The 17,536-nt window shown below is 40.0% G+C and overlaps 1 protein-coding gene across 2 annotated transcripts in view; it reads right to left on the minus strand.

Annotated features, from left to right (window-relative positions):
• TTF2 (transcription termination factor 2) overlaps nt 1-17,536 on the minus strand; it is a 61,396-nt gene that overhangs the window by 28,950 nt on the left and 14,910 nt on the right. For both annotated transcript variants that reach the window (XR_013486868.1, XM_021002759.2), the window contains exons 4-10: nt 13,238-13,304; nt 9,523-10,449; nt 8,828-8,954; nt 8,285-8,473; nt 7,004-7,152; nt 3,327-3,408; nt 1,945-2,061 (exon numbers count right to left, since the gene is read on the minus strand). Coding sequence is in view for 1 of the 2 variants with exons in the window: in XM_021002759.2 (XP_020858418.1) it covers nt 1,945-2,061; nt 3,327-3,408; nt 7,004-7,152; nt 8,285-8,473; nt 8,828-8,954; nt 9,523-10,449; nt 13,238-13,304 (1,658 nt within the window). In the remaining variant the exon portion in view is untranslated. The remainder of the gene's footprint in view (nt 1-1,944; nt 2,062-3,326; nt 3,409-7,003; nt 7,153-8,284; nt 8,474-8,827; nt 8,955-9,522; nt 10,450-13,237; nt 13,305-17,536) is intronic.

Here is a 17,536-nt window from a genome sequence, read left to right on the forward strand (position 1 = left end):
TCTTTCAACTATCGTTTTCTGTGATTCTAAGGAAAGATCTTTTAAAATCCTGACTTGGGCATCCATGGTGCTAGCTATTCCTCCTAATTTTGGATCACTTTCAATTTAATAAGCCTATCTATGATCAATATGTCAAATAACACAAGGCCAAGCATGGATCCCTGGGAAATCCCACTGGAGATCCTCCCACAAGATGACACAGAATTACTAATGATTACTTTTTGGAGTCTTGAAATTCCAACCTAGTCAATCTAATTGGAATCCAGTCATTCCACAATTCCAAATTCATTTAATTGTATTTTATAATCTGGTCTACATCTCATCTTTTCCACAAGATTAGCATGAGCTACTCAAAACTAGGTTACAGTTAGTTTCAGAGATCCTTTTATCTTTGTAACAAGTGTCAGTACAAACAAGAACTATTTTGGAGAATTAATTTCCTTACATGATTATATAAAATGGACAATTTTGATATATTAAATTTTTAAACGTTTGGACAAATAACACTCATACAGCTAAAATTAGAATGGAAGTAGGTGTGAAAAAAATTATTAGAGCAAGTTTGTCTGTAAAACACCTCATTTCCAAGATATTCTAATTTATAAAAATAAGAGCCATTCCCCACTGATAAACAGTCAAAGGATATGAATAGGCAGTTTTCAGAGGAAGAAATCCAAGCAGTCAACAGCCATATGAAAAAATGGTTCAAGTCACTAATAATTAGAGAAGCGCAAATTCAAGCAATTCTGAGGTTTCACTTCAGATTCATATGATGGACAAAGTTGATAAAAATAGGAAAATAACAAATTTGGAGATGCCATTGGAAAATAGGCATACTGATGCACTGTTGGTAGAACTGTTAACTGATCTAGTCATTCTGAACAGCAAGCTGAAACTATATTTAGAAAGTTATTAAACTAGTATACCCTTTGACTCAGTCATACCACCATGAGGTCTATACCCCAAAAAAGATCAGAGAAAATGGGAAAGGCCCTACACGTACAAATATATTTACAGTAGTTCTTTTTGTGGTGGCAAAGAACTGGAACTTAAGGGGATACTCATCAATTGGGAAATGGCTAACAAATTATAGTGTCTGAATGTAACAGAATACTATTGTACTGTAAGAAATGATTAAAGGGAAGGCTTCAGAGAAAGCTGGGAAGACTTGTAGGAACTGATGCCAAGTAAAATGAGAAGGAGAAGGGAAGAGAACAAGTCAGTAGGTAACTACTAAATGCTAGTCACTGTGCTAAGTGCTTTATAAGTATTATCTCATTTGATCCTCACAACAACTCTGGGAGGCAGATGTTATTATTATCACCATTTTATAGTGAGGAAACTGAGGCAGAGGTTAAGTGACTTTTCCAGGGTCACACAGCTAGTGTTTAAGGCTGATTTAAACTCAGTTTTTCCTGACTCTAGGCCCAACATTCTACTCACTGTGCTACCAGGAAAACAATTTACATAACAATAACATCATAAAAACTTAAGTCTAAAAGACCTAAGAACTCTGATCAACCCAATGATCACCCACAATTCCAGAGGATTCATGGTGAAACACGTACCCACTTGACAGAGTTGATGGACTTAAGGTGCAAGTTAAGACATATTTATTGAATGTGGCCAATATGAGAATTTGTTTTTCATGACTATGAATATTTGTTACAAAAGTTTTGTTTTTCTTTCCTTTTCAATGGAGGAGTAGGAAAGAAGATAGATTTTTTTAAGTAAAAAAAAATTAATTCAAAAACATTTTCTAGACGGAAAATTTGCTGATTTTAGTAAAGTCTATAGTCACTCTGAATTTGTATTAAAAATGCCACCTGAGAAATTAGTTGGCTCCCTCATAGATGGACTAGATATGACCCAGGGTGTTTTGGCTGCTTATAATTTGAAGCCTCCTTCTCTCAGCCCAGAGGAACCCCCGCCCCCATCCTGTACCATCTTTGGAGAGACACAAAACAAGCTTTTGGTCTTTCTTTTTCTTCTGCTCTTGATTTTTCTGGGCTAAAATGAGTGCAATCATCGTCAGGGTCTTGCCTAAGCCCATATCATCCGCTGGAAAAGAAGAACACAGAAGACAGCTAAGGTTATTCAGGGGACAGGATTAACTTGCCTCCCAAGCCCCACGTGCACGAACGTTCTTTGCTTCCTTTTCCCTTTACGGGGCTCCATCACAGTTATTCTTCTCAAACTCTCTGGCTGAAAGCAGACCCAGGTTTTCTTCCTATTGCTGTGTATTTTGACTCTTTACGACTTGACTCAGAACTTCCAAAGTACCCAGAAATCACACACTTGAAAAAGGTTCACAAACAAATGTTAACCTTACGTCAACCAAGCCCCCTCAAAGTGCTTTTACTTGATCCCTAAATAGAACTGCATTCCTAGAAGGGATGAGCGACCTTTTAAATTTTTCAAAATGGAAAAACTGAGACCAAATGACAGGCCTTTCATGGAAAAAACTAGCTATCAAAAAAGAAGCAGTTAATCAAATCACAAAAGATATGGAGACATCCCACTCCAGGAATCTGATATTAAGAATAAAGGCTCCTCCCTGCTAATCACTGGATTTAGGAATGGGTTTAGTCTTATTAGAACCAAGGCAACTAAAATGTAAATAAGTTGCAGAGATTCTTGTGATTAATAACTAGCATTACACTGACTGAAAAGAAACAGCAGCTTGTATAAGTAGGCTTAAGAACTTAATTGGGGAAAGGATGAATCAAGCAGCAGGATGAAAAAAAAGCAAGTGGAAATAGAGTATATTTTAAAGGAGTTTGGGGATTGTAGAAAAAGAAAGTGGAGAGACTAACACATGGAAAATATGTTTTACGTGATTGCACATGTATAACCTATATCAGATTGCTTACCGTCTCAATAAGGGGTAGGGGAGGGAGTGAAGGACAGAATTTGGAACTCAAAACTTTAAAAAAAATGTTAAAAAAACACTAAAAACCAAATAATTTAGGAAAAAACAACTTGGTAACTAAAACAAACTGATCCCGAATATATATGCCAGACAATCATTTTAGAAGAAAACACTCATGGATGATATTCTAAATTTGAAAGTTTTATTATTTTTTTTTATTTTGATAAATAAATACCTGTAGCAGCATGGCAAGAGTAAAAATAAAAAAAAAAAAAGAAAGCTAGGGACAACCACCTTCAAAACAAACAAACAAACAAAATCCATAAAACTCCTATTAGGTTCACAAGATTGGCTATAATTCTACCTCTAAACTGTTCTCCACTTCCCCTACACTTCTCTGAAGATATTCTGTCAGGGTACATGTACTCACAAAGGCCAATACTTCTCCACTTACCTAGAATTCCTCCATGAGGTTTTTGATTCTCTCTCCATAATAACCATGCCAATGCTTGCTTTTGATGCAGAAGCAAAGGGACCTGAAAAGAGAAATGAAGTGTAAAGTATAACTTGCCCGGTCATGCTGTACTTAGTTGTGGTTACTCCGAATCTCACACTTTGCTTCTTTGTTACACGCTCCTCATTTTCAAAAGAAATACCATTAGGAAACCAACTAAAGTGGACAGTAGTCCTTCCATCTTTCTTTTCTCCTGTGTTACATCCTTCCTCCTTCTAACTTCTCGACAAAGGTCAAGATTCTACTCTGCCTCTTCAGATCCTTATTCAAATAACTTCTTCCATTTTTAAAGGGGCATTTCATTCCACCTGATAACCTGAAGAGCGAAGAGATATTCCTTGAACCCCATTATATCTTTGCTCTAGGCTGCAAACCAGCCTGCACTGTGAACATCAATAGCAGCTACTTAGCTAAGGCAGAAAGACAGAGAATACTCCATGTACATCACTGCAAATTTGTCTCTCATGGTCACAGTGGTTGTTGAAGTAGAAATGATATGAAACCTTGGAAGTGACCATTCAACTCTCAGAATTTATGATAGAGTACAGGCAAGCTGTCCACCTAATTACAAGAGAGCATATTTCAAAGGACTCAGAGATACAATAGATAGGATCCCATGGACTAAAAGGAAAATTGGACCAGGGAAGATGGGAAACAATAATAAAATTCTGACAATATAAAGAAAAATGATTTCAATGAAAAGGGTAACTTGTCTAAAGAGACCAATGTGAATGCACAGGGGAACTCGATCAATTTAGATTTTAAAAAGATAAGGTACAGAAGAAGGAAGTAGGGACAGATGAGACAGGATGAATACAAAAGCATGTCGCAGAACCACAAAAATAACACGAGGAATGCTAAAACTCTGAATGATCCGATGCAAATAAAGGACACTACATGCAACAAAGATTCCATTTTGTTGTTTTTTTGTTTGTTTTGTAAGGTTATTTTTTTTTTCAGTTATAAAGGACAAAAGAGAAGGATCAAAGCAGGAATAGGACTGGGGCTCAATATGGATGGGACAATGGAAAAACAGCAGATCAATTATCCAACTCTTGCTTCTATTTCCTTTGCCAAGCACAAATAACCTTCAGAATGGAAAAGACAAAACAAAAATTGTTAATAGGGTACTGATATCCAAGATTTATAGGGAGGTAGAGCACTTAGCTGCCTGTCACCAGGTACAGACTATCACAGGGTAGGATCATGAATTTAGAATGGGAAAATATCTTAAACATCATTTAGTTTAACCCTTTAATGTTACAAATAAAGAAACTGAGGCCCAGAAAATTTAAATGACTTGTTCAAGGTAACACAAAGTAACACAAGTAACAAGATTGGAGCAGGGATTGGAAATGACCGCTGTCTTCAGGCATCTGAAAAGAAACCATGTGGAAGACAGATGAGATTTTTTCAGCTACTGCTTTGAGCTTGGGCAGGTTACTTCACAGGGCTTCTGTGTCCTCACCAGAACGAGGAGGCTGATTTAGCTGGGGAGGTCCCTTGCAACTCTAAATCTATGATCCTATGAAATAGAAACCCAAGTTAGAAATTGCAGAGACAGCTCTAGGCTCAAAGTTAAGGAAAACCTTCCTCTTTCTTACAATCAGATTTATCAAACAGTGGAATGGGACACCCGTGGAGATGATGGCCTACCTCCCTAAAGCCCTTCAGAGAAAGGCTGGATGAGCACTTGTTGGCGATGTGATAGACGGATTCTTGTGCAGTGAACTAGATACGCTTTCTGCCACTCAGATCTGTTAGGACCAGCACTCTATCAACTAAACCCTAGTAAGCCAGAACTCATTTCTGCACACAACTCGCTAGTAATTGCCTTTAGATTTGCCAGTCATGCTGTCTGGGAAGTCTTATCCCTCTCTTCTCTGCCTGTTCAAAATCTACATTTTAAGGTCCAGCTTAAAGATCAGCTCCATTAATTGTTTCCTGACTCATCTTAACAGACAATGATCTTTTCCTCTGAACTTATTTAAGACTTTAGATGAAAGAGCCAATTCTAGGGCCATGATAAATTCACCCACACAAGGGGACGAGACCTCTGGGACTCCTGTCTGCTTCCTTGGCTTTCTTGTTGCCCCATGAGTAGTGGGGACACTGGTCACCTTCTTCCTTATCCCCAGAGTAGATAATAAAATGTTAAGGAACTCACTATCTTTCTGCGTAAGCCTTCCCTGTCCTACCTTCCCTACTGCTGCAGAGGGCAGCACTGTCCTCCCAGTCCCAGAGCCCTCTAGGCTCACAACCTAAGAGTCATTCTGGACTTCACACTATCTCTCACCCTCCACATCCAATCTGTTGTTACGGTCTGTCCATTTCACCTTTGCAGTATCTCTCGAATACATTTCCTTCTCTGTCCTCTGCTCTAACTACTAACCTCCCTGGCTTCCCTTAAGTCCCAACAAAAATCCCACCTTCTATAGGAAGCCTTTCCCAACTCCTCTTAATTCTAGTGCCTTCCCTCTATTAATTAGTTTCCGTTTATCCTGTATATAACTTGTCTACATATATGTTTGCTTGTTGTCTTTAGATTATGAACTTCTTGAGGGCAGGGATTGTCTTTTGCCTCTTTTTGTATCTCTAAGTGCTTAGCAAAGTAACTGGCACATAGTAGGTGTTTAATAAATGTTGACTGACTATGGACGGTATGAACTTAACAAATACTTAATGATAAAACTGGACTATATCATTACTAAACATAATGGAAAAGATACCAGCAGAGAAGTTACTAAAGCATCTAGAGGCAGAAATGATATATTAGAATCTCACCATGCTAGGCTATTTCATACAAGTTGTTCATATAAAACAGAATTTATGCCTTGGACTACAACAGTCTCTATAACGTAAAGGGTTTCAGCTTTGAGGTTTCATTCAATGCCCAACAGATTGGCAAAGATGATAGAAGATGGGAACAGATTAGATTGTAAACTCCTGGAGGGCAGGGATTGTCTTTTGCATCTTTTTGTATCCCTTGCATTTAGCAAAGTGACTGGCACATAGTAGGCACTTAATAAATGTTTATTGATTGATTCATTGAATGTTAGAGGGGTTGTAAAAAGACAGGCACACTAATTACCATTAGGTAGAACTGTGAACTGGTCTGACCATTATGGAATGGAACTTGGAATTATGCCAAGAAAGTAACTAAAATGTCTATCATTTGACCCCGTATGTCCTAGACAGGTCAACAGTTAAAAAAAAAAAAGCCCCACATACACCTCAATATTCATAGCAGTGCTTTTTGTAGTAGTAAAGATCTGGAAATAAAGTAGATAGCCATCAACTGGGGAATGGCTAAACAAGCTGTAGTACATGAATAGAAAGGAATAAATAATATGATGATCGGAGAAGCATCAGAAGACACATAAACCAATCAAAATAAAGTAAGCAGAACCAGGAAACAATATACACAATAATAACGTAAATGAAAACACCAAAATAAATGAAACTGGACTTATAATGACAAGAAACCTCTCCACTCCCTTCTCTGCAGTGATGGGGGCCTATGGCTGTAGAACAATGCAAATAATGTGAGACTTTTTTGACGTATTGGTTAGTCTGGCTGAGCTGCTTTTTAAAAATTCTTTTCTAATTCAGTTTACCTTCAATCCATCAGGATCTTCTTCCACTGTCTCCTTGCCAGGACATGATTCAAGAGACTTGTGGAGCTGATCGATGGCATCACTTGTAACTTTCCACACAGCCTGAAGGCGATCATGGGTCATCCGGCCCCCATACAAGTGGACTTTGTCTAGGAAAAGTGTTATAAATCTAGTTTTACATAATCTGGCTGGACAGAGGCTATTAATTCCTTCCTGTTACAATGCCACAATGGCTGAAACATGGGAGAGGCAGTGCAGTGAAACGTGTTAGCTTTGGAACCAGAGGACCTGCACTCAAATCCTAGAAAGATGGGAGACTATAGTTGTGGAGGGCAGCTAGGTGGTGCCACAGTGCATACAACATTGGCCTGGAGTCAGGAAGACTCATCTTCCTAAATTCAAACCTGGCCTCAGACACTTCCTAGCTGTGTGACCATGAGCAAGTCACTTGACCTTGTTTGCCTCAGTTTCCTCATCTGAAAAATGAGCTGGAGAAGAAAATGGCAAACTACTCCAGTATCTCTGCCTAGAACACCCCAAATGGGGTCACGGAGAGTCAGACAGCACTGCAAATGACTGAACAACAAGGGTATAGAACATTGCATACACCGGCAGACATGAGCCTTTTGTTGATTAGTTTTCCTTTGTTACTAGGTATAGTGTTCAGCAAGGTCAAGGGAAAATACTGTAATAGGAAATGACTTGTGTGAAAACAAGAGGCATCAATACAACTCTAAAAATAAAGAAATTTATGATCCTATGACAAAGTTTTTTTTTCCAGTACAATCCTAGTTCTCAAACATTCATTTTTTTTTTTTAGGCAACTGGGGTTCAGTGACTTGCCCAGGGTCACACAGCTAGTAAGTGTCAAGTGTTTGGTCTGAGGCTGGATCTGAACTCAGGGACTCCTGACTTCAGGGCCGGTGCTCTATCCACTGTGCCACCTAGCTGCCCCACAATCCTAGTTCTCTAAGCACACTAACTACATGAAAATGTAGCATGCATTCATCCACCTACACACAAAAATGAGAAGAAAACTACCACAAACGCAAAATGCTTCCATGTTTAAAAACTGGCCTATCCAGCTCATAAGAATGTAGGAAGGAACTGGATTAGGTCTCAGTAACAAGTTAAACTTTGCAGAGTACCATCATCTGAGACAGAGTTCAAAAACAGCTTTTGCTTTTACATGGGAACAAGGGCATCCAAAAGCTAGCACCTACTTATTACCTATAACAATATTTATGATGGTTAAAAACTCACCACAGAACCTGACCTTACCTCCAGAGTGTTGGCTGGGTCCCCCAAGAGACGCCTGGTTGGGAGCATGCAATCCCAAAGAACCCCCCAAAGGGGGAGAACCCTGAAGCTGCAGCAGTTTGGGTGGCACCGCTCGAGGGGCTTCTGCAGTGGTTTTAGTGGAGGGATTGCATGGCAGATGGTCATGAGCATCTCTTTCCTTATTACTCCCTGCTCAAAAAGTAGAAAAACATCCAAAGTTTAGAAAAATAAAGAGGTCAATCAATGATGTGAAAGTCACAGGAGCTAGATATGAGTATTCATCACTACCATCCTAATCAGTGAGAGGGAAAGCTTCCTGTTAGAGTTAGTGGGATTCCCAAAATTGCTTAAATGATGAAAATTAGAGAGCTGACCTTTGGGACAGGGAGGGCATTCCACCACTAAGTGCGAGCTTTGGAAGAACACTCAGAGGTAAAAGTAGGACCAAAGAAACAGGATGACAAATCAGTTTACAGGCTGCTTGCCAAAAGTGGTTTTTCTGAACTGTAACCAGATGTTTAAGCAGGGATTAACTCATTTTACCTTGTTCTGTACTTGTCACTGTGGCTAGGGATAGAGCATTGAGTGCAGCCTCCAAATCCTGAACTTGCTTGAGGAGCCTCTCGCCCTTGTCTGGAAGGGCCTGGATGTTCACTGTTGCCAGTGTACTCTGAAAAGCAGATTCTGTTAGACTGATGGCCTTGTCTTCTCAGCATGCCAATGAGGGAGAATTTTAAATAAAAACACAGCAAAGTACTGAGCATCTTGAAGCTTTGCTGTTGCATGGTAGTCTGTAATTTTTTTCCCCTAACATTTTCCCTACTCTAGAAAAGCAACAGACAAAAAGGGAACACAGGGGTAATTGGTAAGTCCCCTGACTATTCCTTTTCCTTATTTGCATAGTACGCTTAAAGTTTATATGTGTTAAACTTCCGGAGCTCTCTGTTTGCCCAAAACAAACACTGACTGTGTGAAACCACTAATTTTTCTTGCTGGATGCCCACTAGGGAATATGTTCTGGGTTCTTATTTCCAGTACAGTATTGTCTGAAGTGCTCACACTCTAAAATTCTCTCTAACCGGCCAATAGTTGGCATCTAGGCTAAGTATCTAAAAACATGCTAAGCACAAATACTTCTAAGAGCCACTCCCCAGAAAATATTACCTCTAAATTAAAACATTTACAGACTAAAGTTACTCTCACCACAAACACACAAATATCACAGTGCCCAAAGTCACCTTTTTTTGCTTAAGTTGTGCTGCGAGATGCAAACGTTGGGGCGTAGGGTCTAAAGGCTCCACCTTCTTCAAGGTCTTGGTGAATCCTGGGATTGATCTTGGCTCCCTGGTCTCAGGCACTTTAAGATTCTTCTTCTGTGTTGAATCTTCAGTCACCTGAACATGTAGGGAGTTTTCTTGTTTGGAGGAAACAATATCATCTTTACTGCTTTCATCGATGCCCTTCCCTTCTCCTGGAGCTCCTGATGATACTTGTGGTCCACTGGCCCCTCTCTGAGGGACTACTTTGGGAATCTCTAGCTGTACCAGACTTTGACTCTTTGGTCTTGTCTGTGGGTCAAGATCAGCCTTGACCTTTGTTTCTCTGGCCTCATAGTTCTTAGGCTGCTCTCTCTGGGTCTTCTTTACGGTGTCCAGACTGACAGTACCTGGAGGCTTCTGCTTAGTTTCACTCTCCCCCTGAGGTGCTGATTCACCAGAGACTAAGGGATTTGCATCTTTTGATTTCTTCTCTTTAACAGGAAAAGACTGTTTCCTTAGGTCTTCCTTAGTGGACAGGTCTGGTTTAACCTGAGAAAAGCTTCTTGGATGTGAAATTTTGTGATCTTTTTCTTTATTCTGAAGCACTGATTCCTTCTTGGGTACTTGTGATTTATTTATTACCACATCCAGTGGAAGCTTCTCTTGCACAATGGATTCTGGCGTAGACTTCTGCTCCTTGTTTTGTGGCAAAAGCTGATCTTTCTTTTCCTTCAGTTTCTTTTCAGCTCTCTTTTCTTCATTTTCGCCACTGTTTAGTTGTTTCCAGAGGGATGGTTCTTGGTTCCTGTCTAAAACTTTAAAAGGATTTCTTGGATGGCTGGAATGCTGGAGCCAATCAGATGCATCCTGGGCTGTACTGCTTAATTGTCCTTTAGCACTGGGTTCCTGAAAGAGGCGATCAAAGAATAAAATTCTAACACACAGTTATAATGATGATGTCTATATGTAAAATGTCTCTCTCAGAAGAAATGGAATGAATGGAAAGCATAAACTTATGTTCTTTAACTTCCTTAAAACAGTCTCTCCAGGAGGCATCCCTCCTCCTAGAAAGAATCAAAATTTAGGAGACTTGTTTACAGATCCACTTACAATCGGCTACAAGACCCCTTGTAACACATTAAGTTAGGCCTCAGTCTCAGAAAAATATTGACCAACCTCTACAGGATGCTCTGCAGAATCGAAAGCTAAAAAAACTATCATCAAAACGCTAAAGAGTAAATATTTTGTCTTGCCGTCATAATGTTGTCTAGTGTCTATCTTTCTTTCTGTTAGGCAGAATATCGTGAGCAGCCATAATGATCCAAATGCACTCTGGGAGACAGCATATTACAGCAGAAAAAAGTCTCAACTTATGAGCAGAAGACCTGGATTCAAATCTTGGCTTACTTAGGTAAATCATTCAACTTTTCCGGGGTTTCAGTTTCCTCGTCTAGAATGAGATAAAATTCTTACCTTAAAAAGTTGTGGGGAAAATACCTAGTATAAGATACATCTCTCTGACCATCTAGAGATATGAGAGTTAGCATTAATCTCATTTCAGTAAATGAGCTCTGCATAAGCTCTCTGAAATGGAAAATTTTCCCACACCTACATAATGTCATCAAATGGGGATTGTGAGCAGGCATTTATGTTCACCTTGCAGTATGGCATAGTAGATAGAAGATAAGATTTGTGTCAGGAAGACCTGAATTCTAGTCCTATCTCCATTTAGTATTTCTGTGACTCTAGGCAAGTCACTTAACTCCTCTGAGCTTCAGTTTCTTCATATGTAAAATGGTGAATATGTATTGTAACTACCTCACAGGATTGTTAAATTCAAATAAATTGATGTGCATAAAGCACCCCGCAAAACTTAAATTGGTAAATGAACATCAAATGTGATGACGATGGTGCCTAATCAGTCTCTAAAAAGACTTTTCAATTAGTTTGAGTGAATATACATTTTCTCCAAATAAAGGTAATGCTGACAATTTTCAGGACACAAAAGCTGCAGTGAATTGGTAAAAAGAACAAGAAGTCCTAACCTTGATTATAACTGTCGAGGTCTACAGACCACTCTATAAGCCAGTGGGGACCTACTGATCAAAGCAGAGTAATTCATAATGGGATAAGACGTCACAAGTCAAAGTTGGAAGACCTGAGTAGCCTCTGTGTCCAACCAATACCTGAACAAAAATCTTCACATGCCAGACAAGTGGTCATTGCACCTCTGGATAGTACTCATTGTTACATGTGGCCTCTTGCAATTTCACCCATTTCTGTAGATTGCATCATTTAAACAACTGAGTACAACATTAAGCAGCGGTTACGTGCAAAGCATGATGCCAGACTCCACGGAGACAAAAAGGAAGCAGTATCTACCCTCAATGGGGAGAGAGATGTAAAGAGGCTGGAAAGGGACATCAGAGCCAGATGATTATTATTATTATTAAATTATTATTTTTTTAAATCAGGCTAAGGATTTTTCGTTTTTTCTAGAGAAAATGAGAAGTCACTAAAGGTTTTTGATTGCTTTTGTTCAAAACAAAACAGGACAGAACCACATCAAATGAGTATGTTAGGAAGGTTTAAGCAGCTCTAGGAAGGTTGGACTGGACAAGGGAAGAGAGTGAAAACAGGGAGACCAATTATCCAAGCAAGAGGGAATGAGGGCCTGACCTGGGATGGTGGCAATGAGAGTAAAGAGAAGGGAGATGTCAGAGAAATTGTGGAAGTAGAATTGATTAACTCTGGCAAAATGACTGACTATGGAGAGTACAGGAAAGGAGGAAGTCAAGGATGACTGTAAGATTATGAGACCAAGTGATTAGGAAGACAGCTGTACCCTCAACATAAATAGGAAAGCTGGGGCAGCTGGTGGTGCAGTACATAGAGCTCTGGCCTTAAAGTCAGGAGGACCTGAGTTCAAATCTGGCCTCAGACACTTGACACTTCCCAGCTATGTGATCCTGGGCAAGTCACTTAACCCCAACTGCCTCACCAAGAAGCAAAAACAAAAATAAAACATAAATAGGGAAGCTTAGAAGAGGAGCATGGGGGGACCAGGACAGACGGGGACAGAAAAGGAGAGAAAAGGGGAGAAAAAGGAAGAGTGAAGAAGAGGGATAAAGGGGGACAAGGAATAATAGGAGAAGAAGGGAAGAAAGAAATAGGAGGGAGATAGAGATGGGGAGAGAAAGAAGAAAAAGAAAGAGAAGGAGAAGAGAGATGGGAGAGGGAGGGGAGAGAGAAGGAGGGAAGCGATGGAAGTGAAACCTACATATAAATAATCATTGGAGAAACTTCCAAAAGATGATGGATGGGATAGGAACAAGTGCCCAAGTCAAAGGGTTGGAAAGTCACTGAACCTACTGAGACTAGAACAAAGCAGAGAAGGGGTGAGAGCTCAGAGAGGCTATGACATGCAAAATAGGAGAGCTGAGGAAGCTCAAGATGCCTGGCCTCAATTTTCTCAGTAAAGTAGGAGCTGAGGCCACCTGCTGAAAGCGAAAGAGACTGGAGGCAGACTTAGAAGCTTGAGAAGAAAAACAGTTTAGAACAGCCATCATGGATTGTACCAGTCAAATCAGGGATAAATGAATCGTTACAAGCAGTAAGGGCCTTGTTGGTTAAAAAAGATGAAAGGTTTTAACATAGGGAGTTATTGGTTTAAATCAAGATGAGCCATTCCTACCTTCCAGGGAATGTTTCCACACCAATGTTTCTTCTCTGCTTTACTTCGACTACATCGATAGAACAATCTAACAGAACATAAAACACAAAGCAGAGCCATGAAAGCCCAATCAGAAGTGCTAAGTTTATTTTTTATAACCAAGCCCGAAAGCTTTGTTAAGGCAAATGTCTTGTTTGTATTCCATAATGTATAGTATATACATGTTGGATAGTACAGTACTAAGGGCATTTGAAAATGAAGGAAAAAAAATAATGCTGCTGCTGCTGCTGTAACCTGAGGATGTATGCATTTCTTTTGCTCCCTCAAAACTTAGCTGAGCATTGATTTAAGCTTTCCTCAAAATTCATCCATTTTTGTCTTACTTGATAGGCAGCTACAAAGACCTGAATCACAGCTGAATAAGAGTTTTTATTTAATATGTTCAACACCCAGGGCGTCAAATTATTTGCATTCAGGAAAAAGTGTCCCAGAGTTAAATCGTTTTAGTCTTGATTATAACTGCTTTATGCAAAATAAGTCAATCAAAAGCTATAGAAAATTATCAATGAATAAAAAATGCAAGAGAAATAAAGAATTCCAAGAAATAGTGAAGAACTCGAGGCTGTTTCATGCTGGCTCTGCTTGTCACATCTCCTGCTAGCAATGTGGAAAGACTTTAGGTGATTTCTTGGACCTCTTTTCTTTCCATTTCACCCCTAAGTCTATTTTTTATTCTCACTGGGGCCCCCAGTACTTTCCCAGGCCAGTACCAATTTGGACTTAACCATTTCAAATCTATGCCTATCCTCTACTCAGGGGTCCTACCAACCCCCTGACCCTGGATTGCTCACTCCCATCACGCACCAACTCTGTTGCTCTTTTTCACAAGCCGAAGGGGACTAGAAGATGCCATACAGCAGTACTGGCTGGGTTCCCTATAAACTTAACCACTCTCTATTGGACCCTCTCTGAAGCAAGGTGATCCTTTTATCCCTCCAAAAAACTCTCTCACACCACCCTGCCCTTAAGCTAAGGACTTCAGCTTAAAACTTTACTAAAAAAAATAAAAAATAGAAGCTACTCCCAGTGCACTGCCTCTCTTGCCTTTCTCTGCCTGTCACAACTGTTTGATGGTTATCCTCCACTATCAATTACTTTAATCCAGACTCTGATAAAGAGGTGACTCAACTCAATGTACTCTTGATCCCATCCTCTCCTGTTTTCTCCAGTATATTGCCCCCAAAGCATCCACTTGCTAATATCTCCCTACCTACAGACTCCTTCCATGCTGCCTACAAACATACCCCATTCTCCCCTAACCTTAAAAAGCTTTCACTGCACACTAAATCTTCTTGAGCTAGCATCCTACCTCTCCCCTCTCTTTCGATGCCAAACTTCCAGGAAGTTACTGACACAATGCCTCTACTGCCTCTTCTTCCATTCACTCCTCAATCTTTTGCAGTTTGGCGTCTGACCTCAATATTCAAATGAAACTGTTCTCTCTAAAGTTATATACAACTTCTCAATCGCCAATCTAATGGCCTTTTCTCAGTCAGCATGCTTTTCAATCTCTCTGCAGCGACGGCAGTGTTGATGACCCTTTCTGCTGCTGCTTTCTCTTCTCTTGGTTTCTGTGATACTGCCTCTCTTGGTTCTCCTCCTGCCCATCTGCTTCTCTCTTTTCTTCTGGCTCATCTTTCTTATTACACCTGTTAGCTGTGCACGAATTCCCAAGGTTTTGTCCTAGGCCGGGGGAGGGGAACCTGCGGCCTCAAGGCCACATGTGGCCCTCTAGGTCCTCAAGTGAGGCCCTCTGACAGAATCCAAACTTTACTGAACAAATCTCCTGAACAAAAGGATTTGCTCTGTAAAACTTGGGACTCAGTTAAAAGGCCGTACCCGAGGACTTAGAAGGTCACATATGGCCTCGAGGCCACCAGTTCCCCACCCCTGTCTAGGCCATCTTTTCTTCTCTCACTTCTGCTGGCTCATCTTTCTTACCACACCTGTTAGCTGTGCATGCAATCCCAAGACAGTTCTAGGCCATCTTCTCTTCTTTTTCTACACCCTCTCACTTGCTGGCATCATCAGGTTCCATGTTTAGTTACTGTCTTTGTGCAGAAGACTCCCAGATCTACATATCCAGCCCTAGTATCTCTCCTGAGCTCAAGGACTATATTAACTGCCTATTAGATATTTTGAAGTATAAATCCCATACACACTTCAAATTCAATGTGCCTGAAAACAACTCATTATCTTCTATTATTAATGCCTCTCTTATGAATTGCCCTCTTTCTGGAGAAGGTACCACTATTCCTTCCAGTCTCCCAGTTTTGAAACCTTAGTTTTTTCCTTGATCTTTCACTCCTCCTCACCCCACTGAGTGCCAAATTTTGTCTCTCATAGCTCTCTCCTGGATTATTTCAATAGCCTAATTGGTCTCTACCTCAATCTTTACCCCTCCCAACTCATTCTTCATACAGCTACCAAAGTAGTTTTCTTAAAATGCAGATCTAACCACATCACTCCTCTGCTTAATCTCTGGTTGCTAAATGTTGTCTCGAGGATAAAATATTTGACATTTAAAGCCCTTTGTAACCTAGCTCCAACCTACCTTTCCAGGGTTATTACATATTACTAATCTTCCTGCACTCAATGGTGCAGCCAGACTAGCTTACTTGCAGTTCCTCACAAATAATACTCTGTATTCTATGTCCATGCCTTTATATTCATTGTCCCCCATGCCTGCCAAGTACTCCCTGCTCGCCTATGCCTCCTAGAATTCCTATGATCCCTTGAGATTCCAGTACTACCATCACATAAAGCCTTTCCTGCACGTTCTTTACACCCACCCACCCATACCACTTTATTTATTTTGTATATCTCATGTATACACTTATTTGTGTGCATGAGGTTTCTTGTAACAGAATATAAGTTTCTTGAGGGAAGGAACTATTTCATTTTTGTCTTTGTAACCCTAGTGCCTAGCATAAACCCTATCACATAGAAGGCACTTATTAAATGCTTGTTGATAGACTGATTTATCTCAACTAGGGGGAGTGGTCCCTTCAATGGTAGAGATTCTAACGCCTTCTCATCCTGTGCATTTCGAGTCACTGTCTTGTCTCTTGACATTACACAGCTAGCTGGGCAGTAATGCAAACTGCCCACCTCCTTTTCTGGTCATACCTTTGACACCACTTCTAGTAGCCAACCTCACTGGGAATTTGCTGCTGTATTATTTATGTCCACCATTACTTTATTTCCCTCTGGATGAGTTACAATTTTGATTCTTCAGAGACTGTGGTTTCCACGATTTATAGCTATACCCTAACACTGGATTGTTAGTATTGAAAAGGTAAGCCTTTGTTTCAAGGAAAAGCTTCAGGTCATTAAAAGAACTGTGCAATGTTCCAAATGCAAACCTTTTTATTTAATTCTGATGCCAATTCATTCTTCACCCACAACCTGTTCAAGGCACACACATATATACACACACACATATCATGTATACACTTACTGAAGGATCAGCTCTGTCAGCTATCCCATGTACTTGAATATCACAGTCTGGCCACTCAGCATAATTCATCTATTTGGTTTTTGCTAAGTACATAATTGCACTAAATACTTCTTTGACCGAGTTTGGATCCAATTGAAGAGATTCTGCAACATCTGGGGCTTTGATGCAATCGGAACAATGCTATTCCAAAATAGAGTCATCTGGAAGACCACCATTTAAAGGAAATTTTCCACTTAGATTCTGTGGTGGATGTCCTCCATGATCATAAAAATGTCTTTAGTGAGCATACAGAACCCTGTTTTATGCCTCATTTGATACGAATAATCAGATGGCTGGATCAAGTTATCTCTGTTACATCTTTCAAGGAATTAGAGGATCACAGCTTGAGAACTGGAAAGGGCCTCAGTGGTCAATAAGTCCAAGCCAAACTCAAAAAAGAATCCTCTACCACATAGGCAGCATCAACTTTTGCTAAAAGAACTCTAATGAGGGGGAGTCCACTGTCTCTTAAGGTATCTCCTTCTATTTGTGGACAGGTCTATTGGGAGGTTTTTCCTAAAATGACACCTAAATTTGCCTCCTTACAACTTCTGTTCATTGTTCCTAGCATAAGGTATAGGAAATTATGTTTCCACAGACACAGAGGAAATGGTCTTAAAGTCAAATATTGGTGTGAAAGGAGTGGTTTTACTTAGAATTGTTTTTCAAAACTAGTTGTGTGGTTAAAAGCGCTGAAAGTAGGACAAAGGTTACAAATTGCTCAAACTGCTAGTGCTTAATGAGCCTATGAATATTATCTT

Source organism: Phascolarctos cinereus, unplaced genomic scaffold, assembly GCF_003287225.1.
Source record: "Phascolarctos cinereus isolate Bilbo 61053 unplaced genomic scaffold, phaCin_HiC Scaffold_5;HRSCAF=322, whole genome shotgun sequence".
Classification (NCBI taxonomy): Eukaryota; Metazoa; Chordata; class Mammalia; order Diprotodontia; family Phascolarctidae; genus Phascolarctos; species Phascolarctos cinereus.